General features: G+C 42.0%; 1 protein-coding gene across 2 annotated transcripts in view; it reads right to left on the bottom strand.

The window, feature by feature from the left end:
• Positions 1-9,965: 9,965 nt before the first annotated feature.
• GPR176 (G protein-coupled receptor 176) overlaps positions 9,966-27,576 on the bottom strand; it is a 130,628-nt gene continuing 113,017 nt past the window's right edge. Inside the window, exons 2-4 of one of the 2 annotated variants that reach the window (XM_082735583.1) lie at positions 16,892-16,949; positions 16,294-16,485; positions 9,966-11,257 (exon numbers count right to left, since the gene is read on the bottom strand). In XM_082735583.1, coding sequence (XP_082591709.1) covers positions 10,135-11,257; positions 16,294-16,485; positions 16,892-16,949 — 1,373 coding nt within the window. In that variant the 3' untranslated portion in view covers positions 9,966-10,134. Of the gene's footprint in view, positions 11,258-16,293; positions 16,547-16,891; positions 16,950-27,576 lie in introns of both variants that reach the window. The other variant, XM_082735582.1, reaches the window with a different exon arrangement.

The following is a 27,576-nucleotide window of genomic DNA, read 5'->3' as shown; positions in this document are numbered from 1 at the left end:
AAATAAATAAATAAGTAACATTTTCTGAGTGTTTGGGACAAGCCTTAGATGTATCATCTCACTTCATAACTTCCTATGAGATGGCACTATTATTATGCAGATTTATAGTTAAGAAGCGGAGCACAGAGAGGTCAAGTAATTTTTCTGAGGTCACTTGGGAACTAACTGGTACTGAATTTCCAACCCAGTTCCAAAGCCTGCTCTCTTCACCTCCTCACTGGACCAAATTTTAAAAATAAATAAATAATAAAAAATTTAAAAACCACCTTCTTTGTATCCACTAGATGGTGCTGACTGTCCTTTGTTAAAAACAAAATGCTCAAACTCACTTTCCTTCAATTTTAGGGGTGATTCAGGAAACCACTGAAACCAAATACCATGTATGTTTGAACTGTGCTCAGATCCATCTTTAAATAGCCATCTGAATTAGAAAAGTGAAAAATAAATATCAAAAAAAAACCAGAATGGATTTTTTAAAAATATCCTTGTAGATGGTATAAATATCTAATCTCAAATAACCATTGGTGACTTTGAAAGACTGAAGTTCTCACACATTTGAATTTATAGAAAATCTGTAGGCTTAAAAAGAAGCCTGTGTTTTATTTCATTTGCCCCTTTTATACCAGCTGGACTCTCTCCCAACCCTGCACGACCACAATACCATCCATATAACCAAGAGGCATGAACAGGGAAGTAAACAAAGCCTTAAAGAACAAAAAGCAAGTTCAGCAGCAGGTGACCCTATTTTTCTTCAAAGTAAAATGCACTTTAAGTGTAGTATGTGTTTAGTACTTTTTTTTTTTTTAGTACTTTCATCATACTTCAAAATTATGAAATAAATTTGCTAAAAATAGGCTCTCAGATTTTGTTGTTTGTAGGGGTCATTCCATGTGTTACTCATAATGCTCATTTTCATCCCTGTTCCCTGACTTAGCAAGTCTGGGTCAAGTGCAGGAATCTGCATTTTGACAAATCTCTTGGTGATTCTGGTGCAGTAAAACTATGAGTGTGCTTTGAAAAACACTAGCTTAATACCATTTTAAAGAGTAAATAGTAAAGCCACTGCTCTTCGAGGAGGCTCCATGGAGTCCCCTGGAGGTGCAAGACACTGAGACCCCCCCACCAAGAACCTCCTTTATAAGTAGTCCTGAAAAAAACCTGGGAAATGTTCTCCCTTCCCACTTCCTTGATTCTGAACCCTTTCTTCTTTCTTCCTGTCTATTGTGGAGGGCTATGGGAAATGGAGATGCCCCCCTTTTAAACATCGAAGGGGGAACAAGTTTGCCACTTCTCAATATCTATTGGCCCAAACACATAATGATACCCTTGAATTTTTTAAGCGAGAGGAGTGAGCCCAGGCATTGTCATATGACGTTGTTTAACTTGCCCGAGCGGTATGAATTTCGGAGGGGGGGTGGGGGACCCAAACTATGCCCTGAGACCAAGGAGACGCACAAAAATCAACACACACACACACACACACACACACACATGCACACAAACAGTGCAGCCTTCCATTTATAACCCAGAAAGCTAATAAAGGCTTGGTTTTTAAAAGACAGTAAATTAAATTAAAAAATGAAGTTATCATCTAAATTCCAGAATGAATTTTGGGGGGAGGTCATCTTAGTTCTGTCCTCAAGAGAGAAACTCTGCCAAGTGAGTCATTCACCAACAAGGGAGAAATCTATTTCTCTTAAGAGAATTCCCTGGCAGCCACTCTAGTTATCAGACTGGCTCCAAAGTTTGGTCACCTGTAGCAATTCCATATCTGTAAAGAATTAAAGCGTTGCCAGAACATTCCAGAGGCTTGCTGCAGTTTCCGTTGCTGGGTGCCAGTTGAGATTGCACTGCTCCACTCCTGGCCCGTCACCTCGGCCACAGGAGCGGATGAGACTGCTTGCGGATAACAGTTGAAGAGAAGTGTAGCAGTTTCACTGCAACAATCAATCCTGGGCTGAAACCCACTGTTTCTGAACACTGTCCAGGCATTGAGCGTCATGCTTCGTCCTTCTCCTTGGGTTCCAAACCATAACTTCCATATGAAGCTAGGTCTCTGATCCTGTAGGGTTTAGGTTCGTTTGTTTTTTTTTTTTTAAGATTTTATTTAAAATAAATATAAAGTTTACCTAATATAGAAAATTATATAACTCAGATACTAAAAAATGCGTTTTAGTACATAAATCAGGAGACCCAATTTAAAACAATAAAAACGGGGGAACCTGGGTGGCTCAGTTGTTAAGTGTCTGCCTCCGGCTCAGGTGATGATCCCAGGGTCCTGGGATCAAGTCCCACATCAGGCTCTCTGCTCAACAGGGAAACTGCTTCTCCCTCTCTCCTTGCCCCTGCTTGTGTTCCCTCTCTCGCTGTGTCTCTTTCTCTCAAATAAATAAATAAAGGGCTGGACATGGGGCTCAATTGATCCCAGGACCCTAAGATCACGACCTGAGCCTAAGGCAGGTGCTTAACCGACTGAGCCACCCAGGTGCCTCTGGAACTCATGATTTTAAAATATGCCTAATCCATAAGCAAGATGGGGAGTGGAGACCAGCGCTTTTATAAATGTCTTTGTCTTTTTTTTTTTTTTTTAGACAGGAGGTTGGATTTATTGGTGGGCATGGATAGGGAGGGGATAGTGCCAAGGTTCTCATGAGTGCAGAACCCTCCATTTGTCCAAGGGGCCACGATTAGAGATGTATTTGACCCCATAGCCATCTGGGATAAGCTACTTTTCAGCCACCATGTCTTCAAATTCATCCACATTGAACTTAGTAAAGCCCCACTTCTTGGAAATGTGGACCTTCCGGTGGTCAGGGAACACGAACTTGGCCCTGCATAGGGCCTCAGTCACTCCTTGTTCTGCAACTCAGTATGGATGGACATGATGACTTGGCCAATGTGGACCCTGGCTACTGTGCCCTGGAGTTTTCCAAAGGCGCCCCGCATACTTGTCTGCAGCATAAATTGGAGATAGCCATGAGGTTGGAGAGAGCCATGAGGTCAGACCTCAAAGGGCTGTCTCCAAGGTCCCTTAGGGCAACCCATACAATCAATGGTCTGCATACAGTACCAAGGAGGCTACTGTTTGTGGCCATGGTACACTGGGCCCCCATGGTCAAAGAGCACAGTCGGCTTAATTGGCTACAGAGTATAAATGTCTTTCTCATGATGAAATGTAAATAATTCAGTAGATAGCCAGTTGAGAGGATGAAGAAATATTTTCCTAACGAAGGCTTTCCATTTTCCTATCTGCTACTTACTGCAGATAGGTAACTGCGACTCAGCACTCAGAAGCCCCCCTCAGTGCTGACTCTTTGTGTCTCAAACGAGTGGGGGTGAGGAGTTGGAAGGGGGTCTAGCCTCTGCCCCGGGCAGGATCACTGGACATGGTTAGGGAACAGCTGAAAAACTCACTTGGCCAGAAATAGTTTGCTGGAGGATTGGACTCAGTACCTGAACAGGGAAATATGGACAAACACACATATGAATGCAAGTATACCGCCTGAATCCAGAGTCCCTTCAAATCTGGGCCAAGGTAACAATCTAGATTCATTAAAAAAAAAAGCACAACTGGCTGTTTTCACAAAAATACCATCATCTGTAGCAAAACCTGTAAGATTAATGAGCATTTAATAGATAACGAATGTGAACCGGGCCTGATAATTCATCTTTCATTCTCCAATCTTGATTGGAAGGCTGCTTTTATTTGAAATAAAAGTACTCATTTTACTAACAAGTGCAGGGAAACCTTCCATATGGAATCTCAAGAACATTTTGATTTCTCTACAAAGTAAGGAAAGGAAAAGTGCTCAGGTGTTACCTCCCCATTAATCAAGAGAGGGACTCGTAAATTGAAACCTGTAGAAGTAAAGGGGCCCTGTCTTTCTGAAGTCAACAGTAGAGGGGGATGGAAATCCAGATCTTATGAAACCTAAACCAATTTTCAATGCATTCAGTTGCATCATGCTAGAAAAATAGGGCACACCAATTGTCGTTTTGCTTTAATTCTTTGCTTGTAGATTGCAGAGCACAAGACTGATGGCTATTCCTACTGCCTAGATATTTCTAAACAGGCAGTTCTTTCTGTCCAGCCTGTTGAGCAGGTGTCTTTTATGCTGGTAAGGATACTGTTGCAGTTCAGGCTGGGACACACAAGCAGGTTGTTTCCAGAGGGAACCAAGCCTGCTTAAATTGGGTGATCCCAGAGACTCAGATCTGAAAGTAAACTCAGAAGCCTTTATCCAGGCCTTTTTTTTTTAAACTAGACAAAGAAACAGGTTGAGGGAGGTCAAAAGACCAGGCCCCAGGTCAACTCCTGGCAGAGCCCTGATGAGAAACCAGGGATGCATAACTTAAAATGGTTTTATGAATTTATGAATAACAATGTATGAATTATAGGACATTTTGAGCCAAATTAGAATATTAATTCCAGTTTGTTGTGATAAAATGAAGGGAAAATAAATCAACTTCTATTAAATAAGGAGTTTGGATAATCAAAGAAGAAAGAGGTTTAACAAGAAAGCCAATAGTCATCAAAACATCGAGGGGTTCCTAGTGTAATAAACACCTTGTATGTTCAGATGTAAATATTACTTTGAATTTGAGCTAAGAAAAAAGATGTGTTAGAAGGAAGTGAGTTGCTAAGAAATTCAGGTCGGCAGCCAGCCTGGCTGCTGATTGATGAACAACCCCTGTGCTGTTTACTGATTTCTTCTTTATCTCAGAGACCTTAAGCCTGAGAGAATGAATTTCTCTGTGTTGCCGCTTAAGACCCTTAAAGTTTGAATTCATTTCTAATGTGCTAAGTGAATCACTTTTAACTTGAGTCCAATCCTCCAGCAAACTATTTCTGGCCAAGTGAGTTTTTCAGCCATTCCCTAACCATGTCTAGTGATCCTGCCAGGGGCAGAGGCTAGACCCCTTCCAACTCCTCACCCCCACTCGTTTGAGACACAAAGAGTCAGCACTGAGGGGGACTTCTGAGTGCTGAGTCGCAGTTACCTACCTATCTGCAGTAAGCAGCAGATAGGAAAATGGAAAGCCTTCGTTAGGAAAATATTTCTTCATCCTCTCAACTGGCTATCTACTGAATTATTTACATTTCATCATGGAAAAGGCATTTATAAAAGTGCTGGTCTCCACTCCCCCATCTTGCTTATGGATTAGGCATATTTTAAAATCAGGAATTCCAGAGGCACCTGGGTGGCTCAGTCGGTTAAGCAACTGCCCTCAGCTCAGGTGATCTCAGGGTCCTGGGATCCATCAAGCACCGTGTCCAGCCCCTCACTGGACTCCCCGCTCAGTGGGGAATCTTTCACCCTCTCCCTTTGCCCTTCCCCCAAGCTTATGCACACGTTCTCTCTCAAATAAATAAATAATTTTTAAAAAAAATCATGACTTCTGGTCCAAGGTCTTGAAAACAAATCAATCTTGTAGGCCCTGATTTCTTCAAATATAGTAGGCTAAGGTCCTCCATGTTCTAAGTGCTATGACTATGTGAAGTAAATGGGCATTTTATGGAGAAAGACATTTCCTGAAGTTAAAGAAAAACCTTTCCATCCATCAAATAAAACCGCTGAGGAAGATGCGCACAGTCAGTGAAACGTAATTTTCCCTTTCCTTCAGCATTTCTTGTTAGCACTTGAACATTTATTGTTGTCTGTCTCTTGCAAGAGCTTTCCTTCTCTCTCCTCAAGCCATGTAGAGGGCAAAAACCATATCTTAAGTATTTTCCACTCCACTATAATAGCATTATTAAATGCAATAATATTTACTGTTCCAAATGAATGAATCTTGTAAACATTATAGATACTTGCAGAAAACAGTGTCAAGTGTCCCTGCGGAAGTGTGGGCGATGGCTTACAGTGATTTGATGGCAATGACTCTTAAACTAAAGGTAACCTCGGTGCAGAAATAAAAAGGACTTGAGGCAGAAGACGATGTCTGGGAATACTCTAAGCCGAATGATCACAATCTTGGCATGCCATTAAGAGTTTCTTAACATCTACTCTGCACCCAATTACTCTACAATGAAACTGGGGAGATCATGGAGCCGAAGGAAATTTGAGGAATAACACTGAGAAAAACAGCTGTCAGGCATTAAGGCTCTAATCCAGTCCCGAGTACACTTTAATAATATGTGCCAAGTGGGTATTCAAAAATAATCATAATAACGGATGATAATGATCATCAGTACTTCGGAGGGTGCAGCAAAAGAATCGGGCCTTAATCCCTTCTGTACTGTTTTTAGCTCTGTCTCTACTTACGCTATCTCTGAGAGCTAATGATGTGGCCATCTGTGCTTCTAGTTTCCCCAGCTGCAGAATAGAGATCATATCGTTGCCTACTGCAAGTCTGCGGGCTGTGCACTAATATCCTCTGGTGAAACATTATATAAAAATACGAAGCAGGCATCAAGAAGCCAAAAGCTGCCAAGGGAATAAACTTTAAGGCAGAGAGTATTGTAAATTGAAACTAATTGAGATCTTCTAGATAATATGCTAACGACTGGAAGTAGTTAATGCAATTCTACTTATATTATGCTCACGTCCCATATTGTTTTAAGTAGACTGGAACACACGTTATAAATAAGTAAACCAAGTCCAGAATAGTTGAATTCAGTAAATTCAGTATTTTTGTATCAATCTGAAATATTAGGTGGGTTCTAAATTTCCAAAGCAAACTAGCATTACTTAAATTTGCTCTTAAAAAGTAGCAATAAGGGGTGCCTGGGTGGCTCAGTTGGTTAAGCGTCTGCCTTCAGCTCAGGTCATGATCCCAGGGTTCCAGGATCGAGCCCCACATCAGACTTCCTGCTCAGCAGGGAACCTCCTTCTTCTTGCCCCTGTCTCAAATAAAGAACTAAAATCTCTTAAAAATAAAAAAAAGTAGCAATAATTCCTGGATGCCTGGGTGGCTCAGTCAGTTAAGCAGCTGCCTTTGGCTCAGGTCATGATCCTGGGGTCCGGGGATCAAGTACCGCATCAGGCTCCCTGCTCAGTGGAGTCTGTTTCTCCCTCTCCCTCTGCCACTGCCTCTTCTATTTGTTCTCTCTAAATAAATAAATAAAATCTTTTAAAAAAAAGTAACTATGGCTCTTAAATGTACTTTAGTGAATACACACAAAAAAAGAAAAAAGAAATATTACTTCTAGTTTGCTGACAAAATATGGAATTCAGAACAGCCTACAGCTGCCCAGAGTTGAACCAAAGGAATTATCTGAGTAAATTGACATTATTTGAGCCTATCAGCAGAAAGCCATTGGTTGCTCTGACTCCGGAAGCCTAAATCATCTAATTTTCTCCATTTCCTTTAATGATGCTTATGGTTTCTTCTTATTTTCTTTTGTTTAGTCTGATGGTATGCTGCAAAATTCAGAAGGTTTTTAAGCTTATTTACATTTTTATCCATACATTAGATTGTCTTAAAATATAACAAAAAGGCTTAAAACAAACACCGAACACTGTCCCAAAGACAATGACCTGCAATCATTTCAGCCAGTCACGCATCTCCATATTTCAAAATACGTGTATTCTGCTCTGTTTTGCACCATTCAGTCTGGACATCACATGCATCCTGTCAGGGTAGATGAGGACATCGCTCTCCTGCATGATCATCCTCTCGACTTCTCCACCTCCCTGATATCATTGTGACTGCTCAAATCTATACTCAGCATTTACATTAGGAGGCCCACTCGAGAGGGAAAGAAGGAAACAAACAAACAAACAAAACAGAGCTCACTGAACTTTTTTGAGTTCAGAAACAGATTTTCAGTTTTTTATTAAAATGGAATTCTTTGAAGACTATAGAAATACACCTGACAATCACCTGTTAGAAGTCAACCATCCGCTTCAAACATACATAAGAAATAACTCCCAAATTCTGCCTCACCAGAATGTATTAAGATGTACATATATGTTATCAGAACATCAAGGTGGCTACGTTTGACAGGTGCTTCTAAAGTAGACACAATTTTCTGACAGATTATGCTTCCCCTGGAGGAACGTTGTAACAATTCTGAGGGTTTTGAAAGTTGAGCTTGAAGGGTCACAGTTAACTATGAGGGCACAGAGCTCCAGACGGCATGCACAAAGGGCCTGGGGGCAGGGGGCGCCAAGAGAGGGTGTGGCAGTCCCCCGGTTTGTGCTGAGAGCACACAACACTGCAAGGAGACACAACACAAAGAGGGAGGCTTACCCCCTCCCAGGGAAAGGAAGTTGGGTTCATATTCTGGAATCACAAGACACCACACCCAGGAAGAGAACAGGAAAAGGAAACTCCCTACACATAGTCTGAGCTTCCTCCAAGGGACAACAGGAAGTGATCCATGAGGGCCACTGCCATTGGGATGCGGAAGGAAGTTTGCCGGTGAGAATGCCCACTTTCTGCCCACATTCACTAAGGCTTGCTCAAGGCACTGGATTGCCCCCCCCAACATACTATTAACAAAAACAAAATGTCATCAATGGTTTGAGTTTAGACTGGTGAATTCCACCCCAAAGTGGACTTGAATTGCTTGTGAGAGCCCCCTGCCAACACCCTTGCACGCCCCGCCAGGAGGCTGATCTGTTGAGGACACTGTCCTCCTCTATCCACTCTGACTCCTGCTACAACTTGACCAGAAAAGAGGAAGTGAAGGTGCCTTCCTGGGCTAGGGGCTGCCTTGGCATTTTAAAATGATTAAATTTTTCTGTTTTCTTCTTCCATTGTGTCCAAAATGAAGAGAGAACCATAAAGTGACTGAAAATGAAGCTGGCCACTCCTGGGTTCTGGAGTCATCATCACAAGGAAGCCAGCTTTGACTTCTGTCACTCTTCTGGGCAGCATCACCTTTCCTAATCAAGCATTTTTAGCATGATGTTTCCAGAGGACTCAGTGCACACTACTCTGCATTTTTTTTTTTTTTTTAAGATTTTACTCATTCATTTGGCAGAGAGAGAGAGCGCACAAGCAGGCAGAGAAGCGGGCAGAGAGGGAGGGGGAAGCAGGCTCCCCACTGAGCAGAGAGCCCGATATGGGGCTCAATCCCAGGACCCTGAGACTATGACCCGAGCCAAAGGCAGATGCTTAACCCACTAAGCCACCCAGGTTCCCTGTAACTCTGCATTTTTAAATTGCCATTTAATTCCAAAAGTTTGCACAAGATAGTTTTTTTTTTCTTTTTTTCAATATCCTTCACAGCTACTGATGTTGACATAGCCCCTTTCACATGAAATCAGCATTGGAAGAGAAGAGACTACACAGTATGGACATTTTTGTCTTTCTTCTCTACCTCTTAGTTTCTCTCTCACTGGTTGAAAAATTAATGCAATTTAAGGGGGAAAGACATAGTAAAGCACTTGTAGTGTTTTCCAATCAACACTGCAGACAGAACTTTCTGAGGTTTTCAGTGCTGCCAGGAAAATGTCAGGATTGTCAAGACAGAGTATCTCCTCCTCCCTGACCCCCAAGCACATCTATTGCCTTGTCTGTCAAATGGGAGTGGAAGCTCCTTTCCTCATCTACATCCCAGTGAAAGAGATGAAGGGCTTCAGAAGAAACTGAGTCATACGATCAGGCCTTCCAGAGAAAAGGTGTCAAATGCCAAGTCCCTATCTCCCCTGAAGATGCAGATCACTATGAAACATTTTTAAATATTTATTCTATTTGAGGATAAATATTATCCTATTGAGGATAAATAGGTCTTTTCTTTATGGCCACACCACTCCATAATCCTCTTGGGCTTCTCCTAGGGTGTCCTGCTCCCTCCAAACTCACAGATGTTTTTCTCTCCCTGTACTCTCTGCGGGGCCCAGGAACCAAGGAGTCCTCAGAAAATGCACAGGGAGTACCCATTCCAAGACCCACTGCACACTGCCCAGCTTTTGTGTCCACAGAGAAGAACGCACACTTCACCTAGGACATTAAAAGTGAAATGTCATCAATGGTTTGAGATGAATATATATATATATACTCCCTCAATATATACTCCCTCAATAAAGAGGACAGTTGATCTTCTATAGATTTCCCTCTCATTCAAAAAGCAGGGGGCACACACAGGAGGAGGTAACCGGTACTCGGTTGCAATGAGATGCCCAAATCCTGCCAGAGCCAGAGCAAAGGGGAGGTGGGAGTGAGGGGGCTCGACAATCCTGACTAGGAATCCACCTTCGGAAAAATGCTCACTTTGTTGTTTCTGCTCATCTTCCGCTCCACCCTGCCTACCCTGGGCATCTTTGTCTGAATAAGCTCCTCTGGGGTGTTCCCCAAGGGGGGAAGCAGCCGCTTCTTGCTGTTTCGGGTCTCTGAGAGCCACTGAGGTGGCAACTCAAAAGGCCCAAAACCAAACTGCAGGGAGTACTTGTCAGGCAGTGTCTCGGGCTCCCCAGGCGCCGCTGACCCCCCCTGGGATCTAGAGTCCGTGGCGCTCAGGAGAGGTACAGCGGGCAACCGCTGCAGTCCCTGCTCTCCCTCCAGGCAGGGCCCGAGCACCTCCTTGGCCGGGAGGTCGGTGGAGCCGGTGTACTTGGCCTCACTCTCTTCCTCATCCTCTGTGGGCTTAAAGATCTGCTGCTGCCCGATGTGGAACATCTCCAGGAGCTGGCTGCCTGAGCGCAGGCTGGGCTCCAGGCTGGCATCGGCCACCCCGCCCCCTGCGCCGACCACATTCCGGCGACTGTAACGGTGGTGTAGCTGGACCAACGTCCCCACCAAGCACTTGCGGACAGACTTGTTCACAGTCAGGAAGAGCACGGGGTTGGCCAACAGAGAGACCTTGGGCAGCCAAATGGCTGTGAGCAGCAAGAAGACAGACGTGTTGGGGACATTGAGCACGGTCTGGTAGACGACCAGGGTGGCGTAGGGCACGCTACACAAGATGAACACCGTCACCATGGACAGCAGGGTGGCGTGCAGCTCCGCCTCCCGCTGAGAGGCGTAGGGGATCGAGATGGTGTTCTGTGGGGTCCGGAGGGCCGCGATGATGACCTTCTTCTTCTGGCTGGCGCTCAGGGCCCGGCGGATGAGGATCAGGAAGAGGAATACCACAGCCACTGGTACGATGACCGTAGTGATGTTATAGATGAGCACGTACACCAGGTGGCCCAGCGAGTTGCTCCAGACTTCCGTGCAGGTGGACATGGCATAGATGTCGGCCACGTTGGTCACTGCAAACACGGGCACGCTGGCCACCACTGCGTGTGCCCAGATGTACATCACTAGCTCACGGGACTTGGCATCAGAGATTTTTCTCTCCAGTGGATAAAGGACAGAGTAGTACCTGCAAAACGCACAAGCAAACCCCATTGCACAGGAGAAGATACTGTTTAAGTGAGGGGCCTCTATCTGACTCAAAGTAGGAGGAAGAGGTGGAAAATGGGTCAAGTTCTTTTATTCTGCCTCAGATGAAGGGAATCACTGGGGGAACTGGGAAGCCAGACCTTAAATTGTGAGGGCCCTGCTGTATAAAATAAGCAATACGAGGCCAAAAAAAAAAAAAAAAAAGACCTTTTTCAAATGAGCGGAGAAGAGCTCCGTCGTATGGGACTCTCAAGTCTATCAGGAAAATTGGTAAATACCTGCATTTCATAGCTAACTTGATAAATATTACCATCAGCATTAGTACCCAAGGGGTGCGCTCGATACAAAGAATGCCATGTGCTGTAAAGACATCAATTTTTCACCTCAGGGATAAAGCATAACTTGCAAAAAAAAATTTTTTTACAGGGGCTAGAGGAGCTTATGGGCAATTTTCAAAGCCGCTAATGGGAAGAAATTTACCTATGCATGTATCATGGCACAGTGCACACATGGAAATCATCAGCATTTATAGCGGCTTTGGGCAAAAAGAACCCTGTGTGAGGGACAGGACTCTGACAAGGCCCTTGCACAAAATCAATTCAACCGACAAAAATTATGCCTCCTCAATAGCCATGGTTCCCACGATGATCACTCAGTAACCCCCACAATTAATAAGTCTACAATGCCTGCATGATTAGATTTTTGCTAAAATCAGATCGGATCTTGCTTCCTTCAGGCTTTCACTTGATTATTCTGTAATCAAAATTCCAAAAGCACCTTGTTTCAGTATCGCCCATGATTTAGGGAAACTGAGTAATTCTTCAGACCCCAGGAGCCACACCTGTCATGAGAGGGCTGTCACTAGCCATCAGACCTCCAGTGGGTATACATTTCCGCGGTCAGCAAAAGCTGGAGTTGACTTTACAACTCTATTAACATGCGCTGCTCCTGGGGCCAGGGAAGCAAGCATGCCTTCCTGTCATGAGATCTGTGCCAGGTACCACACCAGGCACTGGGTCACAAAGATGAAAAGACACACAGGAATGTCTCTGAAGTCCGTGGGGGAAAAGGCATGCAAGCAAGCAGTTATAACCAAGGAGATGATGGCTCTTCTAGAGGTATGCATAAAGGAGGGACGGGGAAAAGAAGCACCTGGAGAAACATCAACAGAAGGTGGCCCTGTGGTGGAGTCTGGCAGGGGACAAGCTGGGGGAGAATGTTCCAGGCTGAGGGAGATACGAGGTGAGCACAACATGACCATGGATAATCAGGAATGGATGGAGCGTGGTGAAATGTGTCCTAGATCTCTTTCTGGGAGGGGAAAAAAAGAGAAAGAAGTGCATAGGTTATGCATGCTCTCAATTTTTTTTTTTTTTCTGAATATAGACAGACTTTTCTAGCAACAGCTCCTTAATCCAATGTCAAGGTGCTACACCCACACATGAATACATTCCCATTGGTCAACTGATGGGTGATAAAACCCCGTTTCCACTGTGTAGTGGAAAAGCACATGGGCTCACTAGAAATCATCTTGTTAACGTTTACATCTTTAGAAGATGATGCCAGAAGTAGCCTCCAAGTGAACTCACAGACTTGGAGCCAGGAAACAAGTATCTGAGCAACAAGTGAGAGAAAGGATTATCTTCCCTTCACCTTCATGCACACCACCCTACACCTGCCAGTAATTGGTTTCCCTGCATAATAAAATAGGATTTTTTTTAACCAGCCTTCTTTTTCTACTAAAAGCACATATTTACTTTTTTTAAATGATAGCAAAAATATAATTGATTTCCTGCTATAAAGAAAATAAGGATTTTTTTTTTTATCATTTACATGTTTTCTTGTCTAAAGGCCCAGAAACCACCGAAGGGGATTAGTGCATTGCTTCAAGATACGGTAGCAAACGGTTCAGAATAACGTGTCCCCACTCTTGTTCCATCCTGTTGTAAAAATCTTTCAGGATTCATAGCAGCGTTATTCACAAAAGCCAGAAAAGTGGAAACAACCCAAATGTCAACAAGTAAATGAGCGAAGAAAATACAGTACAGCCATACAATGAAATATTATTCAGTAATAAAAAAGGAATGGAGCAAATTTGAAAGAGTAGATCCTAGGAGTTCTCATCATTAAGGAAAAAAAAAAAAAACAACTTTTTTTTTCTTCTTCCTTCCCCCCCCCTCTATCTGTATGACATGATGAATGCTAACTAAACTTACTCTGCCAGTCCTTCCAAAACATATGTAAGTCCAATCATCTTGGCATACACCTTCAACTTATACATTGCTGTATGTCCATTATCTCAACAGAACTGGGGAAAAAAGGAAGGAAGCACTGATGGTTGGGCACAGATGAACATGAGGCTGAGTGAAAGAAGGCCGATGTAAAAGAACATGTTATGATTCCACAATATGCAATGTCCCCCCTGCCACCCAGCGAAGCAAACATACAGAGATAGAGAGTAGATTAGCAGTTGCCTCGATGTGCAGCTGTGGAGGGTAATGACTATGAATGAGCAGGAGGTATCTTCTTCACCTGAAAGTATACTTTCCAGATATTCAAAGACCTCCTGCCAAGCACGAAAAGAGACACATGCAGCAAAATGGCATCACATGAAGCACATTCAGCTTGTTGAAGGGACTGAGTGACCCCCATCATCTTTTTTGAATGAAAATCAGTCGACAACATTTAAAAACAATAAAATTCGGGGTGCCGGGAGGCTCAGTTGGTAGAGTGTGCGACTCTTGTTCTCAGGGTCGTTGAGTTCAAGCCCCACATTAGGTATAGAAATCACTTAGACATTAAAATCTTTGAAAAAAATAAAAAATAAGTAAAAATGGTTAAACTCCAGATTTCTGATGTCTCTTCTAAGAAAGTCCTGCTGGTGGAGTCTAGATACCCACAAAGTAACCATTAGCTGCATCTGCTGAGTTATTGACCCTTATGAGCAGGAATGCAGACACAAAACCCCAATCTGGCCAGTGACACTTGGCTTTGTCACCTATTTCACCTGGCCCTGGAGATGGTGAATTTCCAATGAGAAACTCCCAAAGAGCTAGAGTGGCTCCCAGGCATATCTGATGGTTCAACGATTGCCGACAAGAGATCTATGGAAAAATGTGCCCGCCGAGAGGGAAGCCTAGAGAAAGACAGACAAATATTGATGTGGCCTATCCAAGAACAGGCCATAAATAATTCCTTTAACTTTTTTTTTAAGATTTTATTTATTTACTTGAGAGAGAGAGAGAGAGAGAGAGCATGAGAGGGGAGAGGGTCAGAAGGAGAAGCAGACTCCCTGCAAAGCAGGGAGCCCGAATCGGGACTCGATCCCGGGACTCTAAGATCATGACCCAAGCTAAGGCAGTCGCTTAACCAACTGAGCCACCCACGTGACCTCATTTAATATTTCTTACTGCGGAGGAACATTAGGTTCAGAAAGGTTAGTCATTTTGCCCAAAGCAACCCAGCACAAAAGCAGTGTGTAGGCAGGGTTTAAAGTTACTTGTGGTGCCAGACTCCCCTCTCTTAAATTAGGAGTCAGTGACTCTTTTGAGTACACTTGGGACTTTGTGGGACTCTGTGTCCCTCCATGCAGATGACCCTGGGCAGCAAATCAAATCAGAGTTCCAGGACTGCAGCTGAAGTGACTCCATAGATTGGTTCTGCAATCCACACCCTCATAGGTCATTAAGGTATAGTTGTGAATGGATAAAGAGTTTAAAAATTCCAAATTCATGGAGTATCTGGGTGGCTCAGTCAGTTAAGTGTCTGCCTTCAGCTTGGGTCATGATCCCAGGGTCCTGGGATCAAGTCCCAAATGGGGGTGGGGGGCATCCCTGCTCAGCGGTGAGCCTGCTTCTTCCTCTCCCTCTGCCTGTTGCCCCCACCCCCCGGCTTATGCATGCTCTCTCTCTTCAAATAAATAAATATTTTAAAAAAATAAAAAGTAAAAATTCCAAATTCATCTAAAATCCAGTAAAATGTATCAATGGGGATAAAGTCAGAAGAGCCAACTCTTTCCCCTCAGCAACGTTTCTCTCTGCAAATCTTGAAATCAAAAGTATTCACAGATGCAGAAGACTCCTCAGCTCTTGTTTGCTTATTTAGTTCTATTCTCTAAAATGTATTATTATCTTAGACTGTATTCGTGAAGTGCTCACAACAAAAGGAGAAGACATGAAGCTGATGATGACTGAGATCTTTACACTTGACCCTGATCCAATTATGTACCAGGGCGGTAGCTAAGATGTGATTCATTTCCAAGTGAACATCTTTTTAAAAAGGACGGGAAGAGAACACAATCACCACCACAATATAAAGGCTTGGAAATCAGTCCTCCAAAGGAATTCTAGAATTATCTTGCCGGGTCCAACTGGGCTGTCAAATCATTTGTTAAATAACCACTGAATTGTCCCCTTGTTCTTCCAGAAATGTTTTCATCCTGCATCAAAAAGCACTAATTGCAGAGTTATCAATCAGATGAGCCATCTACTACAAATTGCAAGGCAAATACCAAGGATTCCAACCAAGCTGAAGCTACACCAAGATCCAGCCTGCTCTAGCAACCTCATGATGAACCCCACCAACCCCCATGCCACATCTTTTCTCAAGGTCCTATTTTCCCTAGCTGCTGTGCAATCAACATGTCTTTTGTGAGGCATCTGTTTCAGATATTCTTTTATTCTTTTAAGATTTTATTTATTTATTTATTTAACAGAGACAGACACAGTGAGAGAGGGAACACAAGCAGGGCGAGTGGGAGAGGGAGAAGCAGGCTTCCTGCCAAGCAGGGAGCCTATTGCAGGGCTCCATCCCAGGACCCTGGGATCATGACCTGAGCCAAAGGCAGATGCTCAACAACTGAGCCACCCAGGTGCCCTATTCATTCTCTTTCTACTGACCACTAGGGGACTACAAAGCAGTATGTGGAACATGAACTAGTCACCCTTTGCTTTGTGATGCTAATTTTTTAATGCACTTAAAAAAAAAAAAGTTGAACCCCCAGCTACCCTGTCTTACCTGTCCAAGGCAATGGCAGGGAAGCTGAGGATAGTCACAGAGCAGAAGACTTTGTGCAAAAATTTGACAACCTTGCAGAAAAACATGGTGTAGATCCACCAGCAGCAGTGAGGACTGGTGCTGAGAACGATGTCAAAGGGAACGCAGACCAGGCTGGCACAAATCCCAGAGCAGGCCAGGTTTTTAATGAACCTGTTGGTGACAGATTTGAACACGGTTGTGCGGCAAGTTGACCATAACACCATGAAGTTTCCTGGCCAGATATGCAAATAAATAAATAAATAAAATAAAATAAAAAAGTTTTTTAAAATTAGAAATAAAAAAATTAAATGAAAAGAAAGGAAGAAGAGAAAAAAAGGAAAGAAAGGAACAGGTTAAAAAAAGATCAAAAAACCACATTTGAGAGTTGATTTCAAAGGATTTCACGTAAATACATATTCTATTGTCAATTTATGTGAAAGTATCAAATCACTTAAGTACACATCAAAAAGGCTGGAAGGATTTTTGGTGGTGAATTTTGTTATTTAATTTTAGACATAACAGTATTAGATGATGACTCAGTCTCATCTGGGTATACAAAGAATTTGCTAGATATTACTTAATCTCAGGCAGTCTATTCTTACCAAATTTGCAAACGACCTCCATGTTGCCAAACTCTGCAAGAGAAATATGACACAAGCCACACATGTAATTAAAAATTTCTAGCAGCCCTATTCTGCAAAAATAAGCAGGTGAAATTTTAAGAATATACTTTATTTAACCCAATATATCACAAACATTATTGTTTCAACATGTAATTATTACTTTTGAAAGTCCTGATGAGGGACACCTAGGTGAGGGACACCTAGGTGGCTCAGTCAGTTAAGCATGTGCTTTCGGCTCAGGTCATGATCTCAGGGCCCTGGGATGGAGTCCTAGGTTTGGCACCTTGCTCAGCAGAGAGCCTGCTTCTCCCTCTGCCTGCCCCCAACGGTGCTTCTGCTCTCTCTCCTTCTGACAAATACATAAATAAAATCTTTTCTTTTTTTTTAAAGTACTGATAAGATACTTTTCATTCTTGTTTTCGCACTATCTTTGAAATTTGGTTTGCATTTTTTATCATTATTTATTTATTTATTTATTTGACAGACAGAAATCACTAGTAGGCAGAGAGAGAGAGAGAGGAGGAAGCAGGCTCCCCGGTGAGCAGAGAGCCCGATGCGGGGCTCCACCCCAGGACCCTGAGATCATGACCTGAGCCGAAGCAGAGGCTTTAACCCACTGAGCAACCCAGGTGCCCCTGGTTTGTATTTTTTAATTGAAATATAACTGCCATCTAACATCAAATCCATTTCAGGTATCCATGGTGTACATCTTGTTTTACACTTCTTTAAAAAGATTAGAGAGAGAGAAATACATATACCTTTGGTAGTATGTACAGCATGTGAGAATATTCTAAGTCAGTAGTTCCCAAACCTCACTGGGCATCAGAATTGCTCTACCAGACATACTGAACCACAGTTAATAGGTATGGAACTGGGAATCCGCACGTGGTAACAAGTACCCTGGATCCAGTTGGCCCCCAAAAGAAAGTTTCAGAAATGCCAGTCCTAAACAGAGATAGCTCCTGCCCAACAGTGTCACAGGGTCCCAGTCTTCAGGTAGGCAGGGCAGCCTACCTTACCAGTAAAGCTTGCTTGTACCTGGCGAGAGAGCCAGGTCCACTGTGTCTATCAGAAATTCCCCCAAGGGAATTTTTTCTACCTCTTGTGCACGTGCTCAGAGAATGTGCTCTAACACTGAGCCCACAGCTCAGCCTCACTTAGAAGAAGAATGAGAGTGCCAGGGAAGGACCAGCAGGGCTCGGGGCTGCAGCCAGTCACTGTAAAGACCTGCCTCAGTGCCTCTGATGTTGACATAACTTCCTGTCATGAGCCTCTCTTCCGATATAATATTCTATAGCTACCTCTTACCTGCCAGACAAAGGGGAAAAAATAGCCACTGTGTTTAGGTAAGTAGGCCAGCTCCGTCCAGGAAATTCTCTCCCAAACTTTCCCTACATCGGTATGTTGCCTCAGTGAGAAGAAACCAGCAGTGTAAATAAATACACATTTATTCAGTGTAAGAGGGCCTTATACAAATACCACCACCTCAGGTCCCCTCCAGCTTGCCTGTCACCAAGTTGAGAAGCTGAGCAGTAACAATGTACTTGAAGCTCTGCTGATTTGGGGAATTTTTCCCCTGGCTTCTTCCCACTGAAGCACAGACTGGAATCTGGCTGAAGCATCTTAAACTCTGATAACCTCCAAACCATGAAATGGCGCAGTTAAAGAAACCTGCCCTGGGGCCTGGGTGGCTCAGTGGCTTAAGCACCTGACACAAGAGGCAGGGAGGAAGGCAGAGAGAGACGGGGAAACAGACTCCCTGCTGAGCAGAGAGCCTGATGTGGGTCTCCATCCCAGGACCCTGAGATCATGACCTGAGCAGAAGGTAGAGGCTTAACCCACTGAGCCACCTTTAATCATACATTTTATTTGTATGTTCACACTTGTGAATGAAGAAACTTGTTTTCAATGACTTATTATTAAAAAACCAGAGACTGCTATAATCACATTTTATCTCCACTTATTTATAAAGCTGTAGGTGGCATCTGGAGTCTAATCCCTTTGGCTATTAAGAAACTGAAACTGAGGATGCCTGGGTGGCTCAGATCGAGTCCCACGTCGGGCTCTCTGCTCATCAGGGAGTCTGCTTCCCCCTCTCTCTCTGCCTGCCTCTCTGCCTACTTGTGATCTTTCTCTGTCAAATGAATAAATAAAATCTTTAAAAAAAAAAAAAAAGAAAGAAAGAAAAAAGAAACTGAAGCTGAAGAAGCCTGTGCTCTTCCCATTTTCTAAACTACCTCTCTCACTTAAAAACTGACTTAATCTGGTTCTAAGAAACTGAATTAGACCACAATTATCAGGAGAGGAGCATCCACACTCAATCTCTAATTAACCACATGTAAGAAAAAAGTTACGTGGATATATACTCTCTCTCTCACACATGTACTCACACTTGTCAGCACATAAGCATACACATACACATTCATGCACACAAATAAATACACAAGATAAAATAATTACATATTTGATCATTTCATCTTACTAGCACTTAATTTTTTTTAAGACTTTATTTATTTATTTGACAGAGAGAACAAGAGAGCACAAGCAGGGGGAACAGTAAAAGGAGAGAGAGAAGCAGGCTCCCTGCCAAGCAGAGAACCTGATGCGGGATATGATTAGAGGACCCTGAGATCATGACTTGAGCCAAAGGCAAATGCTTAACCATCTGAGCTACCTAGGAGTCCCTTATTAGCACTTTAGATTCTTCTTAGCTTTATAAGGCATCCTAAGGATAACTCAGTATATGTTTTAAGTAATACACTATTTGACCTCAGGATACTTTTTTATTTTAGAGATCATGTTCTAAATCACCTAATCCCCCTAGGAAATAATTCAAGTTCTGTACCCATTATCTTTCTCTATATATACTCATTATACATTCTAATACTGGATTCCATGGCAATATTCAGTGGCCAAGCTGTGGGCACAGCAACACAGTACACACACAGCACACACAACCAAGAGGGGACCAAGAGGTAGAGGGTGATGGCATTGGGACAAACCTACCTTCCCTGGGACTACTGCTACTCTACCATTCCTCCCAATTTAAAATACAAATAAAGATTTCTCTTTACACATGTACCTGCTACTTACAAATAACTGATGTTGAAGACATAGACATGTCAATTAACTACTGCTCACAAATAGAACTTGACATATCTTAAGGAAATAATTAGGCAACTAAATTTTGCCTCTAATAAATTCTGATTTTGGTTGTCCTTTTTAAGCAGTTTGCAGGCTTTGTATATTTGGGAATAACAATCCTGTGTTAAAGTGACTAAAAACCAAAATACAATATTCCAAAAGTGCCTTGGGAAAAGAGTATGCTTTTGGGAACCCTCCTGGAAAACAGGTAAATTACTCTTTAAAAACAATCCACTTCTCCAGAGACTTACAGCAGCAAAAAAATTCATCATCCTGCTTTTCCAGAAAGCTAACATACCACCCAGAACATTCTAAAAATTGAATCTTGAAAAAAGCAAATAAACACTGGAGACAACATTAAATTTTAAGAAAAATCCTAAGACAACAGACTCTCAAAACAGAGGCCAAAGTGAATGAGCAACGGTTAGAAAGACTACAAAGGAATGTTTACTCTCAGCAAACACCATGTAATATAAGAGCAAAATCGAAGCAAATTAGGTCATACCATTCCATAATAGAAGAAAGAGAACGAACAACTACTTTATGCATATTGGAATTTTAAATTTCTTCTTTGCTTCAGTTTGCAAACACCCCCTCCCCTGAAAATAAACAAAAACGGAGTCTCTTAAAAGAATTATGTAAAAATAATGTTAGTAAACGCTTTTAATTAACATGCCAGATAATATGATGAATGGTTTTTAGTCTTTTTACTTAAACTGGGCTTCCTATAGACTGCAAAGAGATGGCTCTTCTTTAACTGATCTGACGATCTCTTTTGTGTTTAGATCATTTACATTTAATGTAAATATTGATATGGGTAAAGTAAAATCTGCCATCTTGTCAGTTGTTTCCTATTTGTCCCACCCATTTTTTGTTCCTTTTTTCTCTTTTTCATCCTGATTTTGAATTGAATTTTTTTAGAATATTTAGAATATTTTTTAGAATTCTATTTCTACTGTTGTCTTATTACACATCTTTTTAAAATGTTTGTAGTGGTTTCTCTGTGTTTACTGTTTACATCTTTAATTACAGTGTACTTTCAAATTCTGTTATACTGCTTTACATGTAGTGTAAGAATCTTGTAACACTGCATTCCTAATTCCTTCCTCCCAACCTTTGTACTCCTGTTGTCATACATTACTTTTATATACACTATAAACCCAAAACACATTGCTGAAATTTTTATTTTCAGCAACATATTTTAATTTAAGAATAATTAAAAAAAAAGAAAAAAAGCTTTTTATATTTATCTTCCCTTTAATTGCTTTTGGAGATCTTCATCTCTTTGTGTATATCCAAGTTTCTGCCTGGTATCATGTTCCTCATACCTGAAAAATTTTTCTCAACATTTCTCGTAATGCAGGTCTACAAGTAACTCATTTCTCAAAGTTTGTCAAAAATGTCTCCTTTCTCTTTCACTTTTGAAAGAAATTTTTGCTGGGGATAATTTTCTGAGTTGAGGGAGGTTTTTCACCAGTACTTGACAGAAGTTGCTTTATTGTCTTCTGGATTTTATAGTTTTTGATAATACATCTGCCTTAATTCTTACCTTTGTTCTTCTGCATGTATTCTATTTTCTCTAACTTCCTTCAAATTTTCTAAAGTTTCTCTTTGGTTTTTAGCAGTTTGAATATGATGTGCTAGAAGTGTGTGTGTGTGTATACACACCTGGTTAGGGTACTCTGATCTTCTTGGATCTATGGTTTGAGATCTTTTATTACTTTTGGAAAATTCCTGGCTAGTCAATTATCTCTTCAAGTATTTCTTTGGCCCCATTCTCTCTCACTTCTACTTCTGGGATTCTAATTACATGTAGTTTGTGTGGTAAACAGAATAATGCCCAACCAACCAAAGATGTCTATATCCTAATCTTTGCCAACTAAGAATATATTAGGTTACAAGACATGATTTCAATACCTGGATCATACCTGAGTTAAGATCTTTGATTCTTTGTCTCTTGAAGTGGGTTATTTTTCTTGCTTTTTATGTCTCGTGATTTTAGGTTGAAAGCTACGTATCACCTTTAGGATAGTAGATACTGGTAAATAGTATCTACAGGACATTTGGACAGACATGCATATACTCACACTCACACACAATGATACCAAAACACTATTTAGGACAGATTCCAGATACTGCGCCATGGGTCAGCGACCTCATTTAGTAGTCCTGTAAACACACACAGGATTTACATACCCGAAAACCAGTAAACAACATTTTTAGACAAATTTTATTATGATGATTATTATTATTGTTATTTTAGAGGAAGAGAGAGAGAAGAGGAGCAGAAAGAATCTTAAGAAGGCTCCATACCCAGCCTGGAGCCCAAAGCGGGGCTCAATCTCACCACCCTGAGATCATGACCTGAGCCAAAATCAAGAGGCAGCTGCTTACCTTACTGCACCACCCAGGTGCCCCAAGACACAACATGTTTGATCATCTTTTAAAGTGAGAGAATAGGGGCACCTGGGTGGCTCAATAGTTAAAGCCTCTGCCTTCAGCTTAGGTCATGATCTCAGGGTCCTGGGATGGAGCCCCACATCTGGCTCTCAGCTCAGCAGGGAGCCTGCTTCCCTTCCTCTTTCTCTGCCTGCCTCTCTGCTTACTTGTGATCTCTGTCTATCAAATGAATAAATAAAATCTTTTAAAAAAATAAAATAAAGTGAGAGAATAGGAAAAGAAAATAAGGAAAGAAAGGAAGATCGGTTACTGAGAAACAAATATTTTGTTTTGGAGTAGACACCTTATATTACTAAACCATGGCACAAACCTATAGTTCTTAAATCTTCATAATCATTAGGATCACCTGGGAAGCTTTTAATATACAGATTCCCAGGACTCAGCCCAACCGAATAAGACCAGTGGAAAACCTGGGCACCTTAATTTCATGTGCTCAGTAGGAAGTTCAGAAACAGCCAGGGAGCACTCCTACAGCCACTCACTGTCAGCCTTCACCATACCGAGCATCTCAATGTATTCATTGTTTGTTTGGTTTTTTCCAAAATATATAAAGAGAGCCCTTCCCCAGTACTGAAAGCAAAAACATGCCAAGTCACACTGAGCTTTAATTATAATCTCTATGGAGCCCTAAGGAACTCCTTCTCTGGTCAGTAATCAGTGCTAGTCTGCTGCTCAGCTTCTCAACATGGCCTCTTCCTACCAGAGGAGACATACAAGAAAGGATGACGTCTCTGACCAATTTTTTTTTTTTTAAAGATTTTATTTATTTATTTGACAGAGAGAGAAATCACAAGTAGGCAGAGAGTCAGGCAGAGAGAGAGAGAGAAGCAGGCTCCCGCTGAGCAAAGAGCCCGATGCGGGGCTCGATCCCAGGACACCGAGATCATGACCTGAGCCGAAGGCAGCGGCTTAATCCACTGAGCCACCCAGGCGCCCCTCTGACCAATTTTTATTATCCATGCTCATCAACTCATGGCGTCGTTCCCAGCTGCTCACCACCATTGGCAAGACAGAAAGGATAGACAGATTTTAATTAACTGCAATCCATTTATTTCCAGTTTTTAAAAATGAGCGCATTCACGCCATATTCATAAAGTACACTGGGAGTATATATTTTGTTTTATGAAGAGGAGGAAAAAAAAACAGAAAAATGGAGTGTCTTACTGAAAGCTAAGCTGCACAGGGAAGAAGGCAGGATGAAACAAAAGAGAATGAAACCTAAGAGTCTTGCTCTCCGGCTTACAGTTCTGATTATTGTATAATATAATTTATACCCTGGCCACTAGGACTGCCCTAATTACTTGGGAGGTCTAGAACTTCAGGGTACCATTTTTGTTTGGGGTTGTTTTTCTGTGTTTCACAAGAGAAATAGTTTATTGTTTCTTGTAATTATTAAGGCAACCCATAATTTTGAAAATTCAGAAAATGAATAAAGAGAGAAAGAATAAAGAATAAACAAGACAGTAAAAATAAATAATAAAGGAAAAAAGAAAAAATTACCCACCTAGTGGTAATTCTCTGTAAGCTTAAACTTCCAAACTTTTTTTTTTTTAATTTCATTGTAACAGCCAAACTTTTTTTTTTTTAAGATTTTTTATTTATTTGAGAGATCGAGAGGAAACACACAATGGGGGTGGGGGTCGGGGGGACAGAGGAAGAGGGAGAAGCAGACTCCCCTGCTGAGCAGGGAGCCTGATCCAGGGCTTGATACCAGGACCCCAGGATCATGACCTGAGCCAAAGGCTGATGCTTAACCACCTGAGTCACCACTCAGGAACCCTATCAAAATTTTGTTATATATACAGACTTTTGTTTATGCCAGTGGGACCAACCTATGCACACTGTTTTTCAGTTTTTTATTTGAGAGAAAGCATGCCAGAAAGAGTATAAGCGGTGGGGGGTGGGGGAAACGAGAGGGAGACAAGCAGATTCTCTGCTGAGCACTGACCCATGCAGGGCACAGGGCTCAATCCCAGGGCCTGGAGATCATAACCTGAGCCGAAGGCAGACACTTAATGCACTGAGCCACCTGGGCGCCTCTGCTCACTGGTTTTTAAGTAGATATTGTCACCATATCAACCATCTTTCTAGGACAATAAATAAAAATAAATCTATTATCATTTTACCAGCTACATAAACCCAACAGTGCTTTCACAATTATATCCAAATTTATTTCATTCTTTGCATATTGGTGAGCTTTTTAAAAGCTGTTTCTAAACAGCTGTTTCTACATCTATCTCTAAAATATAATGCTGAGATCAACACCCTTATACGTATAAATCTTTGGCAACTAAACTGATTATTTACTGAGGACAAATTCTTAGAAGCAGAATTTCTCAGTCAAAATACTTACACATTTTTATAAACATAGCTAAATGACCCCCCACAAAAGGCATAGGAGAGAGTCAGTTTCCAAATACGCTCCTAAATCTCACTAAAATGTTTGGAATTTGGTATGTTTCTTCAATCCTAGGATTTATGTTTTCCTTATTTCTAGAAAATTTTCAACCACTACCTTTCTGAATTTTGCCCTACCCTCTTTCCCTTTATTCTCTGCTTCTGGAACCCATACTGGTCTTATATTAGGCTTCATTCTATTGGTTGTATCTCTTGACCTTGCATTTGTATTTTCCATCAATTCATCCTCTCCTGACAGCTGGCTGGTATTTCTCAGATCTACCTCTGATTTTATCAATTCTCAATTCATCTGAAAATAATCAAATCAAATTATACTTTTTAAAGTAGCTTCTTGAGTATTAATTTAGATCTGAAATCTGAATTTAGATCTATAACCAGCAGAACTGCCTACTCTTTATTTCCAGTGTCCAGCTATGTTACCATGGGCTTCTGTTCCTTCTTTAATATGTAATCATATTTTTAAAAAGATTTTATTTATTTACCTGACAGAGAGATCACAAGTAGGCAGAGAGGCAGGCAGAGAGAAAGGGGGAAGCAGACTCCCCCACCAAGCAGAGAGCCCAACACGGGGCTCGATCCCAGGACCCTGAGATCATGACCTGAGCCGAAGGCAGATGCCCAACCCACTGAGCCACACAAGCACCCCTGTAATCATATTTTTAAATGCTTATAGTTTTTTTTAAGATTATTCTGCTGTGTCTAGTACTGGATGGCTCAATTCCCAGACTGGGATCGTGACCTGAGCCAAAGGCAGATGTTCAACCAATTGAGCCACCCAGGTGCCCCTCATATGACTTTTAATGTTTACCTATAAGCACATCATTTGTGGGAGTTATTTTTCCCTGGGAAGCTATATTCCCTGGTTAGAAGTATTCTAAGAATGCCTAGAATCAAGCCCCTCATCAGGCTCCTTGCTCACCAGCGAGCCTGCTTCTCCCCCTGCTTGCTGTTCCCTCTTTTTGTGTTCTCCTTCTCCCTCTCTCTGATAAATAAATTTAAAAAAATCTTTAACAACAGAAATTATTCCAAGTGGCTAGCCAAGCACACATTTAGTACTTTGTTGCACTTCATATGCAAATAAAAGACTGTAAGGTTGAAGGTCCCTTCTGAGAAAGGTTAAGTATGTGTAGGGAAATTTTTATCCTAGGGAGAGGCAGGATATTTTAATGACTAAGAGCACAAGAGCATGGACCCTGAAGCCTGACTTCTGGATTCAAGCCCCACCTCTACTGTTTAAGAACTGTGTGTTACTGGATAAATTAAACTGATTGTGCCTCAGCTTCATGTGTGAAGTGAGCACACTAACAATGCCTACATCTCCCGGGCAACATGAGCAATACAAGTAATAAACGAACAGCACTGAGAACAGCTCCTAGCCCATAATATGTGCTAGGTAAGTGTGCTATATTCTATAGTCTAATGTTCTATGTTACAGTTATCATGAACTGCACAAAGGAGCAGTCTGACAAACCAAGAAAGAGTGAGAGCCTGGCCCAGAGGAAAAGAAACCTGGGGTCCTGTATAAAGATGCAAGAGGGCAGTTCACCAGAGGGACTTGGAAGTAATCAGGACTGAGAAACAAAGCCGGACTGCCGGGCATTTGAGTTCCAAAAGGAAGGATGGAGTATGCCAAGGAAGAATCACCCAGTTTAACTCATGGAGGTCTTTTGGGCAGTGCTTCTCAGCAGAATCACAGCAGGCTGTCTTGTGGGGTCAGGACGGGGGCCTGGTTCGACCGCCTCCAGGCAGCTGTAGCAAACCCCAAGCTGTCGCCCCAGGCCTGCAGGACACACAGCTTGTCTCCACTCTCCTTGCCATCATCTGGAGTCAGCGATGTCATTAAAGCCTTGTTGCCCTGGTGGGGGCTGGAGGGCGAGATGGGCAGGAGCTGCCCCAAGATCTGCCACTTTGTGGAACGTCCAGCCTCTACTTGTGCTGCACATGAAAGGTCTCAGATCAAGGATGTGTCTTCTCCAGATGGAGTCCTGCTCCTAGAATTCATCAAAGCCATAACAGAACATTCCAAACGCCCCATAGAAATCTTGCAGCAGCACACAAACATGACAGATCTTTTCTTATAAAAAAGACTTGATTCTTTTATTTGAGAGGGAGAGAGAGAAGCAGACTCCTGTTGAGCAGAGAGCCTGATGCAGGACTGGATCCCAGGACCCTGGGGTCATGACCTGAGTTGAAGGCAGACGCTTAACTGACTAAGCCACCCAGGCGCCCCCCACCATGATATCTTAATAGAGCACCAAAGTGAATTAAAAACCACAAAGGGTCAAGAAAATTAAAAAATGAATCAATGATCTTGACATGCTTTTGTTAAGAAAAATAAAAAATCTCAAAAGTAATGGTTACTTCCTGATAATGCTTTAAATCCAATTATCTAAACAGCTTGATGTCAGCAAGACATTATTCAGGGCACAGGCTTTTGAGTCAGAAGACTTTTACCAACTCTGTATTCTCTGCCAAGTTATTTAACTTTGCTAAGTTTGTTAAGTTTCCTCATTTTTATAAACAGGGGTAGAAATAGTAATAATACTTACATGATTGTTATGAAAGCAAAATCCATAAAATGGCTTTAAGACAATGTCGATAAGCACTCAAATATTAG

This window comes from Mustela nivalis (genome assembly GCF_964662115.1).
Source record: "Mustela nivalis genome assembly, chromosome: 6".
Classification (NCBI taxonomy): domain Eukaryota; kingdom Metazoa; phylum Chordata; class Mammalia; order Carnivora; family Mustelidae; genus Mustela; species Mustela nivalis.
The sequence above is the reverse complement of the archived record's forward strand: the minus strand, read 5'-3'. Positions and strand labels throughout refer to the sequence as shown.